At 40.1% G+C, this 13,661-nt stretch overlaps 1 protein-coding gene across 1 annotated transcript; it reads left to right on the top strand.

The window, feature by feature from the left end:
• The first annotated feature begins 12,126 nt into the window (after positions 1 to 12,126).
• On the top strand, positions 12,127 to 12,906 carry LOC118765222 (tigger transposable element-derived protein 1-like). The gene has a single exon (XM_036506955.1). The coding sequence runs from the start codon at positions 12,127 to 12,129 to the stop codon at positions 12,904 to 12,906; it is 780 nt and encodes a 259-aa protein (XP_036362848.1).
• The last annotated feature ends 755 nt before the right edge of the window (positions 12,907 to 13,661 follow it).

The following is a 13,661-nucleotide window of genomic DNA, read 5'->3' as shown; positions in this document are numbered from 1 at the left end:
AGTTGTGTGTTATAGGTTATCAAGAGTTTTACATTAATAAACGAAGCTTTATTACATATATCAAGGCCAAACTCTGCTTCACTATCGTCATAGACTTGTTTTACTATAGTTACAAGCGTTTTCGATTGCTGATCATGTTTCACGAAAGCTTTAGATCTGTCGTAAATTCTGTACCCATGTCTTGTATCAACCGATAGCTTACTTAAGGGAATGAGAACTGCGCAAGAGAAAACTGGTGATTGAGAATCACCTTGAAAAGTGCTACAGTTTATATAAATGTCACCGACATTTTACAGTACCTACCTCTATATTCAGTGTTAGAGTTGCCATTCAAATAGAAAATTATCAACAGCCAGAGAGATTTTATAGATTTCTAAGCATTTCTCACTCCAGCTATAGGGAATGCTATCAAGCGCCTTCTTTAAAAAAATCAATCCATGTAATGCGAAGATTTTTGTGTCACTTATGGCACTTTTCCAGAATTATTTTATTGGTTTTTATGCTCTCCTCTTTCTTCTCCCCCTCCCCCCTTTGTCTCCTCTGTCTCTGTGATTTTCTTTTCACTCTTACTGTGTATAGGTAGCATTTTTACTCATTGCTTTCCTCTGAACACACTTCCTGTCCCACTTACGTTAACTCTGTCTGAGTCTCACCTTTACTCTTTCTCTCTCCTCCTCTCTCTCCCTGTCTCTATACGAAGTAAAGCGAAGCTGGAGAAACCAACCAACAAACTAATCAACAAACGAACCAACCAACGAACCAACGAACCAACCAATCAACCAACGTTTGTAATATCGGTTATAATTATATTGATATTATGAGGGTGATGGATTGATAGAGTCATTAAAGAGTCGAACGAAAAGAATCGTTAAATATTTATTACGAAGAGGGAGTGCTAAGCAGTGATAAGTGAAATTGCAATGTTATTATCAATCCGAATATACCTGATACACGTTCGAACTGGAGAACAAGCTACTCACTGCGTTTTGGCACGAAGAATATATCTCGCTTGTTGACAAATGGTGTGTATACGTCTAGATCAGCTCACAACGCCATCTACCTAAACTGTGAAATGCTAGCATTTCGAAGTAATTATCTCTTCATCGGCCGCAGACATTAACCATAATTCAGCCCGTAGCGTCGTCTGTTTAGTGTCTGTAACTGGTGAGGAGATAACTACCCCGAAATGCTAGTATCTCACAGTCTAGATGGATGGCGCTGCGAGTTGATCTAGGTATATACACACCATTTGCCAACAACCAAGATGTATTCTTCGTGACAAAACACAGTGAGTAGCTTGTTCTCAAGTTCGAACGTGCACCAAGCATATTCGGATTGATAATAACATTGCAATTAAATATTTAGTTTCGGCCCTTTACCTTCTGAGGTGAAATTTTGCTCTAGTCGACCTTGTGTTTCATCCTTCCGGGATCGATAAAATAAGTACCAGTTGAACACTGGGGTCGAAAGTAATCGACTTACTCCCCTCCCTGAAATAGTTGCCCTTGTGCTAAATTTGGTGCTAAATTGCTGCTGCTACCACCACCACTACTACCACCACCATCACCACCACTATCACCACCACCACTACCACCACTATCACCACCACCACCACCACCACCACTACTCTACTACTACTACTACTACTACTACTACTACTACTATCACCACCACCTCCACCACAACTACCACCACCACCACCACCACCACCACTACTGGTTTGAGAAATGCATCAAGTGTTTCCCTTTTTGAAATTTGCTACGTCATGAAGAATATACATTGAAGCGTTGAAGGTTAGCAAGGATATTCATAGTGAGCGAAAATATTCAAGGTTAACGAACGCTAGTGTGATCATATCCTAATAATGTTTGCAGGTCCTTGTAATGTTATTTCTGGAACGTGCCTAAGTCTATCCTTAGAATATAAGATTGTGTGCCATTCCAGTTGTGCCAATTATAAATGAAGTGATAGACACATTCCTTAACTGCCATTATATTTTTAGTTCAACAGCTAAGTCTGTGCAATTCATTAGCTTTTTTCTGCATACATCTACCTATCGTTATAGTAATTTAGTATTGCTATGTCAGTAATTAAAACGTTACTGTCACTTTACATCTCAGTTTTATTTCGCGCTGTACGCTGGTCTGTCTGTCTGTCTGTCTGTCTGCACGTCTGCTCGAGTTCCGTAGCATTTTCACATTGTCAATTTTCATTTTCTAAGACTGCTGAAGTCTCCTCTACGTAACACAGTGCTTTATCTTGATGAAGTTAGACGTTAGTTGGTAGGTGTATTCAGACCAAGTTCGTTACGTTATTCCGTGGTCTGTTTGTCTATCCGTCTGCTCAAGTTCCGCAGCACTTTCACATTGTCATTTTTATTTTCTAAGACAGATGAATGCCCGTATACGTATCACAGAATTTCATCTTGCAGAAATTAAGCTTCAGTGGCTAAGTGTATGCAGACCAGGTTCGTTCCGTTATTGTGTCTCAAAATATATTTTGTTAGGGTTAGTGTGCCGTCCTGATGCAATGCAGTACATGTCTACCGAGAAGTGTGTCTACATTTGTACTACTTTCATTCACATCCTTTCCACTCAGTCGTTCCTCTTCCTCTTGTCACACGTATTGCGTCCACCTTTTGTTATCCCATATTAACCACTTCACTCACTGCAACCATACCAGAACGTCGAACCTCTGGAATTATTTCCCTACATTATTGGTGCAAGTGTGGCCGTGTGGCAAGAAGTTTGCTTCCCAACTACATGGTCCCGGGTTCAGTTCCACGGCATAAAAATTTGGGCAAGTGTCTTCTACTATGGCTACAGGCCGAGCAAAGCGTTGTGAATAGATTTGGTAGACGGAAACTGAAAGAATCACGTAGTATATATATATGTGTGTGCGTGTTTGTGTGTGTGTGTGTGTGTGTGTGTGTGTGTGTGTGTGTGTGTGCGTGCGTGTGTGCGTACGTGTGTTTGTCCGTCCTCCACCACCGTTTGATAATCGGTGTTGGTGTGTTTAAGCCATCGTAACATAATAGTTCGACAAAAAAAAACTCGATAGAATAAATACCAGCTTTTTTAAAAAAAAAAAGTCACTGGGGTCGATTCGTTCGGCTAAAGTTCCCCCAAGGCAGTGCCCCAGCATGGTCGTTATCTAATGGCTGATGCAAGTGAAAGATATGTCTTTTTTTTTCTTTCCTTAAGCCATTTACTTTCAACTTTTCAAGAGAATTATTAACCAGGTCAATCTCACTAGTCTGAGAGGCCTTCTCCATTGCTATAGCCACAACTCTTTCATTAGACCAAACCAAAACTTTTGGACTGAAGAAATGTCGGAAACTAACAATAAAACGAAAGAGGAGGAGCGGCAGTGTGGTAAGTAGCTTGCTTACGAACCACATGGTTCCGGGTTCAGTCCCACTGTATGGCACTTCGAGCAAGTGTCTTCTACTATAGCCGCGGGCCGACCAAAGCGTTGTGAGTGGATTTGGTAGACGGAAACTGAAAGAAGCTCGTCGTATATCTGATAATATATATATATATGTACGTGTGTGTATATATTTGTGTGTCTGTGTTTGTCCTCCTAACATCGCTTGACAACCGACGCTGGTGTGTTTGCGTCCCTATAACTTAGCGGTCCGGCAAAAGAGACCGATAGAATAAGTACTAGGCTTACAAAGAATAAGTCCTGGGGTCGATTTGCTCGACTAAAGTCGGTGCTCCAGTATGGCCGCAGTGAAATGACTGAAACAAGTAAAGTAAGTAAGCCTGATTACTGGAAATGATTTGGAATTCTGGTATCATTCGGAATTCTGTATCAGCAGAAGCTTACACAGTAGTTGGATGATTCTCTTTTCTATAGATATTTGATCATAGGTGCGTGCGTGGATGTACGGTGTGTAATTAAGATTGAAAATTCAATACTTTAATAGCGTTAAAATAAATATTGGTTATAAATTTTGGCTCAAGGCCAGAAAGTTCGGGGAGGGAATAAGTCGACTACATTGACCCCAGTGTTCAACTGGCTTATCGACCCCGGAAAGGATAAAAGGCAAAGTCGACCCCAGCAAAATTTGAACCTAAACATAAAGACAGACGAAATGTCGCTTAGCATTTGCCCTGAAATTTTGTGGATGGAGCTAAGTCAATTACATTGACCCCACTGTTCAACTGGTACTTATTTAATCGACCCCGAAATGATGAAAGGCAAAGTCGATCCCGGCGGAATTTGAACCCAGAACGTAAAGACGGACGAAATGTCGCTAAGCATTTTGCCCTGTGCGGTAACAATTCTGCCAGCCTACCGCCTTCTGAGTTAAGAGAAATATTAAAACCTCATCTCAGTAACAAGAAAACTATGCCTGCTTATCAACAGATTTGCAGTGCCAGCAGCTATGACATAATGGCCTGTGGCGTTGTCCAGGCATGTAAGAAAACTAAATTCTATAGAATATAACACGAGTAATTTATTCTAAACACACGCGCACACACACGCACACACACAATCTGACACATCAATGTATATATCCAGAAAATTAGATCTTCGTCTATGTACTTGTCTGGCAAGTGATTTAATCTGAGATAAGTGTGTTGAAACTAAAACGATTACTGCACGGGAGAGAGATACTAGACATTCAGAGGCACACAAAGACTGTTAACTTCACTTAAACGTCTATTATTTTGAGTCAAAATTTTCGTCGCACTAATTGCGATCTGGTCACTGAAACCATCCCACTGGCGATTATTAAAGATCTGGGACTAACAATTAGAGAATCATTGGCTTGGCCTAATAACTTTCCAACTCAGAAGAAGACCTGATAACGGCCTTGCTGGGGCACCGTCTTGGGGGAACTTTAGCCGAACGAATCGACCTCAGTGATTTAAAAAAAAAAGCCTGGTATTTATTCTATCGAGTTATTATTTTTTTTTTTTGCTGAACTGTTATGTTACGGTGGCGTAAAAACACCAACACCGGTTATCAAGCGGTGGTGGAGGACAAACAAACATACACACACGCACGCACACACACACACACACACACACCACACACACACACACACACACACACACACACACACACACACACACACACATATAATAAATAAATGCGCCCTTTTAAAGCCTAGCCAGGTTCATGGGCCCGGTTTCCCAGTTTCTATAGCGTACGTGTTCCCCAGCTGGAGTGGACTGGAGCAACGTGAAATGAAGTGTTTTGCTCAAAAACACAACGCGTTGCCCAGTCCAAGAATCGAAACCACAATCTTACGACCATGATGCTGACACCCTGACCACTAAGCCACGCGCCTCCACACAAACACACACACACACACAAACACACACATAATTTACTATTTACTGTTTATTGTTTATGTACTTTATTGAAGGACCGGTTGAATATAATCAGAGTGAGACAAAGAGAGAGAGAGAGGGGGGGGAGATGGTTGGGAGAGGAATTTCGCATTATCACTGATCACAATGAAATAGGTGAGCTGACAGGAAGCCAAAGATCCAAGCGACGAGGGTTCAGTGGAGTCAATAAGCAAGCAGTTTTGCTGCAAAAAAGTGTTCTAGATACGGATGAAATTTTTACCGATATAATCGAGTACAACAAAACTGTTCTTACAAAATAGCTACGCTTCAGCATGTTTGAATTTCCTCACCTGAGAAGAAAAAGTACTGGGTGGGATAAGTAGCGTGTGCATCTACATTACCATCTCCCCCACATACATACTTACACACACGCGCGCACACACACACACATGGCGACCACATCTGGGAGCAATAATCTATCCGATTGAGAATAATGTTGTTCATAGAACCTATACGCATACATACACACAAATATACAAACACACACACACACATACACATACATTTTGTATATGTATCTATCTATATACATAGATATATGTGTGTGTGTATGTATGTATATATGTATGTATATATACATACATACATATATATATATATATATATATATATTATATATATATATATGTGTATGTGTGTGTGTGTGTGTGTGTGTGTGTGTGTGTGTATGAATGTATGTATATATACATATAGTTAATCCAAACAAGAAAGCACAAAAAAACACAACAACGCGAGGACGTGGAACAACTATAGTATTATTGGACGCTCAGGAAAGAAGGAAAGAAGGAGGATTTAACGTTTCGAGCGGAGCTCTTCGTCGGAAACATAGAAGGAAAGATCCAGAGAAGGGAAGACAGAGGAAAAAATCGCCAACGGTACACACGAGGTCACATTGTGTATCTAAACAGGATTTAGATAATCCTATCAGGTGGTGCTATTAAGTTAGACATGGCCTGGACCAATTTTTGGTCGAAACATATCTAAGTTTATCTAAGTTTATGTGTGTGTGTGTGTGTATGTATATATAAATACCGTTTTATTGATTCCACCCTGTCACCTCTGTTCCCATGATAGGAAAACAATGCCAATGCTTGTAGAAGCCCTTGTTTTGTATTTGATATTTGAAGAATTATGGCTTTTGATGCCTTATCTCTCACCTTTATCTCCAACTCTGTTGCAACTTTACCTAGAATTCTACTATGTAGAATATCCAAGAGTTGTTTGGATATATCGGTATCAACTTCATATAGTTCACTTATATTTCGAGGTAACAAGATGAAGATTTGTGTCCATATCAATCCCAAATTCCAAATTATTGCATTATTTAGTTCTAACTCGGGACACGAAAGGAGAACATTTTGGAGTTAAACTGTGTCATCAGGTTCAAGAATTTATATAGCTTTCAGTTCCAAGTTTTCATTTTGTACAAGCAATCATCTTAACGTAACACAGTTGGATGGCTTTGTGCTATACAGAGGTCACAGCTGTGAGTAATTGTCTCCATAGAACCAACATAAATTCTTGTTCATTTTTACTAAATATTCTCAGAATCCATCCGGCCAGTCGTTTATCATCTTAGTGATATGTCTATGAAATAATGCATGGTTACTCATTATAATTTCTATGTTTAGTACAGACCTGATTCTAGAATTACAATCTCATCCAATCATCTGTATCCATAACGAGTTCATAGAGATGACAGCGAAGTATTTGAAGCTTTCTAGTAACGAATTGTATGTTGTTTACATAAGTTCTTCACCTACATACGGCGGTATAGTTTTTCCTGAAGGCTGCAGGCTCGTCTCTAGACTTTGGTGACTGGGAGTGCCTTAGGATATTCTGGGTGGGCACTAATTTGTAATAATGTTAAAGTGGATTACGAAGTAAGGGTACCACTGTAAATCTGAGGGTGCTTCATTAAATAGTGAGGGGACAGTGTCGTCCGGTGCACCTTATTAGCGACGGGTAATGGAAGGCTGTTGACATAATTTGAATTGTTGATCATTTTCTTTTAATAATTTGGTATCTTCAGAAAAGTTAGTGAGAATGGAGATCTTAGTAACATAACATTTTTTTTATGTCTGTTAAAGCTATTACACAGCGTAATGAAAGCAAGATAGTTCCCTGAGGCACTCCCATTCAGAGAGTATCGTTGGTCTGTTTCTTAATAAAATCATTCAACCGCTGTCCTAGTTTTCCAGCTATGCTGAGATCCCGTAGCTTGTGATATTAGCCCATATCAACTTTAATAAATTACTGGTACATTAAGTACTTTGTGTCAATGCTATTATGTAGTACAGAAAGCCAGCGAGTCGGCAGAATCGCTAGAACGTCGGAAAAATGCTTTACGTTATTTGTCTCGTCTCTTTACGTTCTGAGTTCAATACAGCCAGAAGTCGTCTTTGCCTTTCATCTCTCTGGGGTCGTAAAAACAAGTACTAGTAAAGAAAGTATTGGCTAACCCCTCCCTTCAAAACTGTTAGCCTCGTGCTTAAAACACCTTAAAAGCTGCCCCAGGTAGCTTTACTTGGACAGAAAACGCGCTGAGTGTTGCTTAACTAATTTTCCTCAGAGAGTATTAACACTAGTTCCGTCCCATGACTTGGCTGATAGCTGAAGTCAGAGAGATAGGTTCTCCCTTATGAATAAGATCTATGCCATTTTCCATCCTCTCTCTCTCTCTCTTCTTGTATGTTTGTCCTTCGGAGGAAGCTTGGGAAACATACCTGGAGTAGACTTGTTAAAACATTTTTACATATTTATTATTTTTTTTTAATAAAACAGAATTGTCTGAAGTCACAAGGACCTATTTCTGAATTCAGGCTCATCTTACATACATCAGACATTACATTTATATCACGATGATAACTGATTAAATATATTTACTGATTTACATTATGAGCATGCGCAACAGTGGAATTGTGAAGACATTGTTTATTGTTCATTGTTCATTCGGTTTTCATTTACCTTTTGAGGGGGTAATGCAAATGAACCACTTCCTTCAAACAATAACTGCACATTTTAATGCACTGAAGCTGTTTCTTTTGCAATATATAATGTCTGATGATACGCCATATGGCGATATATATATATATATATATATATATATATATATAAATATATATATATATATATATATATATATAGATGCGTGTGTGTCCGCACACGTGCTTGTGTGTGTGTGTGGTTGAGAAAGAGAGAAAGCGTGTGTATGTGTATGTAAGTAAGTATAACAAAGAGCTAAAGAAAGAAATAACGAAGCGTTTTGTTGTTGTTTATTTTGTTTTGTTTTGTATTTCGGTCTTCAGAACGAGGGGTATGTGTGTTATGGAGAGAGAAGGAGAGAGATGGCAGCAGCTAGACAAAGAAATATGGGCGTGTAGGTTACGTAACTCGTTGCGAAATGAGAGGCTTATCAAAGCAGGAATTCTTACCAACTGATATGGCATCACACACTCAAACGCACACACATTATACATACATACATACACGCACACATACATACATACCATACATACATACCATACATACATACCATACATACATACACACACATATATACACATACATGCATACGCACACACGTGCATATATATATAGATGATATGCATATATATATATATATGTATATGCTATATATATATATGTATGTATATATTTATATATACTTATATAATATATATATATATATATATATATATATTATATATATATATACATATATATATATATATACATATATGTATATGTATGTATGTATGTATGTATGTATGGGCGTCTATGTTACGTAAGTACTTGCGAAATAAAAGACTTATCAAAGGAGGAGGCATTCTTAACTGATATAACATCACACACACACACACACACACACACACACACACACACACACACACACACACACACACACACACACACACACTACCACACGTTGCTACACACCGCCACACACACACACTGCTATACACATAAACACACATACAGAGGGGAACAAAAAGAAAAAAAGATCAAGAGCAAAACACACGCACGTGCACCGTAATCGTATATATATATAATTTGTGTGTTTGTGTATATGTATAAATGATGCACTGAACAGCGGATGTTGCATAATTCGAAATGTACTGTAAAGTATATCTTGTGATAAACAATACAAATTTTAACTATCGGCGTGATTAGTAATCAGATATACCTTGGAAAATATAAACAAATGTCTTCTTTATCTCTCCGATAAAGCGTTCTTGATCTGATTGGTTTCGTCTCTAATTGGGGCCTTCGTTTGGGACCACGAACCAGCCCAATCTGCTCAGAGAGAGAGAGAGAGAGAGAGAGAGAGAGAGAGAGAGAGAGAGAGAGAGAGAGAGAGAGAGAGAGAGAGAGAGAGAGAGAGAGAGAGAGATGTGGAAGAAAGAGAGAGGAAAAGAAAAAGAGAAAGGAAAAGGAAGAAGGGAAAATTATAACGGGAATAGGATAAGCGAGGATGAAGACACACGTAGGAAGAAAAAAAAACAGATGAAAGAAAGAAAATACGAAAAGGAAGAAAATATATGAATTAAAGCGAAGAAGGCAAAGAAGGAAAGAAAGCAGAATAAAAGGAATGAAAAGAAAAGAGGAAGAAAGAAGCGAAATGTGAAATGTCTTTCTGGGACAAAGGCGAAAGGAGAGAAAATTGTCTGCAAATAGAAGGAAAGAAAGAAAGAATAAGTAGAAGAAAGAATGATAAAAACATAGGCGCAGGCTTGGCTGTGCAATGGTTCCGGGTTCAGTCCCACTGCATGGTACCTTGGGCAACTTTCTTTTTCTATTGTACCGGGTCGACCGAAGCTTTGTGAGTGGATTTGGTAGACGGAAACTGAAAGAACGACAGGTCTTTAGTAAAATACATACAGAGGCGCAAATGGCCTAGTGGTTAGGGCAGCGGCTCGCGGTCGCAGGATCGCGGTTTCGATCTCAGATGGGTTGTGTGTGTTTATTGAGCGAAAAACCTAAAAAGAAGCTCTACGAGGCTCAGGGGGTGGTGATCCCTGATGTACTCTTTCACCACAATGGCGGTTGCCCAGCATGGCCACAGCTCAAGAGCTGAAACGGGAAAAAACAAAAAAGCCAAAACAAAAAAACAAAAACGTGTTTGTGTGTGTGTGTGTGTGTGTGTTTGTCACTCGGCATCGATTGACAACCGGTGTTGGAATGTTTACGTTCCCGTAACTTAACGGTTCGGTTAAAGTTACCGATAAAATGAGTACCGGGCTTACAAAAATACAAAGAACAAAACAACTAACGAAAGAAAAGAAGCACTAGGGTTGATTCATTCCACTAAAAAATTCCTCAAGGTGCTGCCCCAGCATGGCCATAGGCAAATGACTGAAAAGAAATAAAGGTTAAAAGATAAATAAATAAATAAATAAATAAATAAATAAAAAAATAAAAACAACAAGAGAAGAAAGAAAGTTATGAAAAGCGGCGGGTGGTGAGTTAGCAGAATCGTTAGGATGTCAGACAAAATGCTATATTAAATTTCAGCTCTTTACGTTCAAATCCCGTTGAGGTTAACTTTTCCTGTTCGTCATTTTGCTCTCAATAAAATAAAGTATCAGTAAAGTTCCTGGGGTCAATGGCATCAACTAATTACTATTACTTGCGGCCTTGTGCCTCATTCAAAACCATTATTTTAAAGCACTATTAAGAATGACATCATATCATTTACTGATGGCAGTGACTCTATAGAGAGAGTAGAGTCTAATTTAGTGTGAAGCCTAACTCAACCATTCGAGGAATAAGCCGATAGGCGAAACTTGATCTTCAACATATTATATATATATATATATATATATATATATAATATATATATAGTGTGTGTGAGGAGCATTCTGTCGGTTACGACGACGAGGGTCCCAGCTGATACGATGAACGGAACAGCCTGCTCGTGAAATTAACGTGCAAGTGATTGAGCAATCCACAGACACGTGTACCCTTAACGTAGTTCTCAGGGAGATTCAGTGTAACACAAAGTGTGACAAGGCTGGCTCTTTGAAATACAGGTACAACTCATTTTTACCAGCTGAGTGGACTGGAGCAACGTGAAATAAAGTGTCTTGCTCAAGGACACAACGCGTCGCCGGGAATTGAACTCACGACCTTACAATCGTGAGTCGAATGCCCTAACCACTAATCCACGTGCCTTCACGTACATATATGTTTGTATGTATGTACAGTAAAACCTAGCAGTTCGAGTGCACCATCGTACGAGTAATTTGCTGTACGAGCCGAGGCTCGTGCGAATTTTTGTCTTGAAGTACGAGCGAAAATCCACAGAACGAGCGAGTTTCATACAAGCGACCGCTAGTCGGCACTGAGCTCGCACACGCTCTCCCAACAAGCGCAGCCTCTGTTCGCTCAGTTCGCGTCTTTATCTCGTTGTGCAGCGTCCTTGTTGTGTTTTTCCAAGTGGCGTTTTGTTTTTTTACTTTTGTACATTTTTTTGCTATTATTTTATGATAATTAGTTGTGTTAGTCATGGGTCCTAAGAAGATTAGTGCAAAGAACAGTGCCGGAAGAAGAAAAGCTGATAACGATAGAATTGAAGAAAAAAATCATTGATAAACATGAGAGAGGAGTGCGTGTAGTGGACATAGCACGTGAATACGACCGAAGCACGTCGACGATCTGCACCATCCTGAAGAAAAAGGACGAGATCAAGGCCGATACGATCAAGGCAAAGGGTGTCTCCAGACTCTCAAATCAACGCACATCTATCCGCGAAGAGATGGAAAAATTACTTCTGTGGATCAACGAGAAGCAACTCACAGAGGATACGATTATGGAGACCATCATCTGCGAGAAAGCACGAGCGCTGTATGGGGATCTCCTGAAGCAGAGACCTGGGACATCGCCAGAGGAGACATCAACAGACGCATTTAAGGCCAGTCACGGCTGGTTTGATAATTTCAAGTGGAGAGCTGGTGTTCATAGCACCGTCGAGTATGGAGAAACAGCGAATTCTGACACAAAAGCAACTGGGGGTTTCGTGTGTGAATTCCGTCAGCTCATCGCAGCCGAGGGGTACATCGTACAACAAGTATTTAACTATGATGAAACTGGCCTTTATTGGGGAAAAAAATTCACCAGAAGAACCTACATAACTGCAAAGGAGAAGAAAATGCCAGGTCACAAACTTATGAAAGATAGACTAACTCTCGCCTTTTGTACCTATGCGAGTGGAGACTTGAAAATTAAGCCGCTCCTTGTCTACCATTCCGAAAACCCACGAGCGTTCAAATCCCCCAAAATCCTGAAGGAGGAGCTGCTGGTCATTTGTAGAGCAAACGTTAAAGCCTGGATCACCGGCAAATTCCTCACCGAGTGGGTCAACCTTATCTTCGGACCAGCTGTGAGAAAGGACCTTCTGGAGAACGATCTTCCTCTCAAGGCTCTCCTCATCCTAGATAATGCTCCTGCTTACCCTCCTAACTTCGAAGATGATATCCTGGACAAATTCAAATTCATAAAAGTTCTATACCGTTCACGTAACACCACTCCTATTTGATCCCATGGATCAACAGGTAGTTTCTAATTTTAAGAAATTGTACACCAAACACCTGTTTCGTCGGTGCTTTGAATTCACCGAAAGTACAAATCTAAACATTCGTGAATTTTCGAAGGAACACTACAATCTTGTTAACCTCCTGAAAATCATCAATATGGCAGGGTGTAACGAGGAGAACGCTGAATTCTGCAGGAAACTGTTGCCTGACTGCGTATCCGAAAGAGACTTCGTGGGGTTTGAGTCTGAGACACCTGTAGTCGAAGTCGAGGAGATAGTGTCTCTTGGCAAGTCCATGGACCTCGAGGTTGACGATGGGGACATTAACGATCTCGTCGAGGAACACTCAGAGGTGTTGACGACATGAACTCCTGCAGCTTCAGGAGTAGCGGCATTCGGATGCGGTGGAAGAGATTGGTTCCCCGGAAGAGGACAGTGTAGCGGAGAAGGCTATCTCTACGAGTGACATAAAGGCTGTGTTGGCAAGCAGTATGTTTCCGAATTTGTAAAAAAAACTATCATCCTGAAAACGTATCTACAGGTCGTCCAGGCTTTAAAAAATATACTGGGGTCGATTCGTTCGACTAAGAACTCTTCAAGAAGGTACCCCAGTATGGCCGCAGTCTAATGACTTAAATGAGCAAATGAGAAAAGACAGACACACACGCACGCACACACACACACACACACACAGACACACACACAAACACACACACACAGACACACACACACAAACACACACACACACACGCATATAT

This window comes from Octopus sinensis, linkage group LG10 (genome assembly GCF_006345805.1).
Source record: "Octopus sinensis linkage group LG10, ASM634580v1, whole genome shotgun sequence".
Classification (NCBI taxonomy): domain Eukaryota; kingdom Metazoa; phylum Mollusca; class Cephalopoda; order Octopoda; family Octopodidae; genus Octopus; species Octopus sinensis.
The sequence above is the reverse complement of the archived record's forward strand: the minus strand, read 5'-3'. Positions and strand labels throughout refer to the sequence as shown.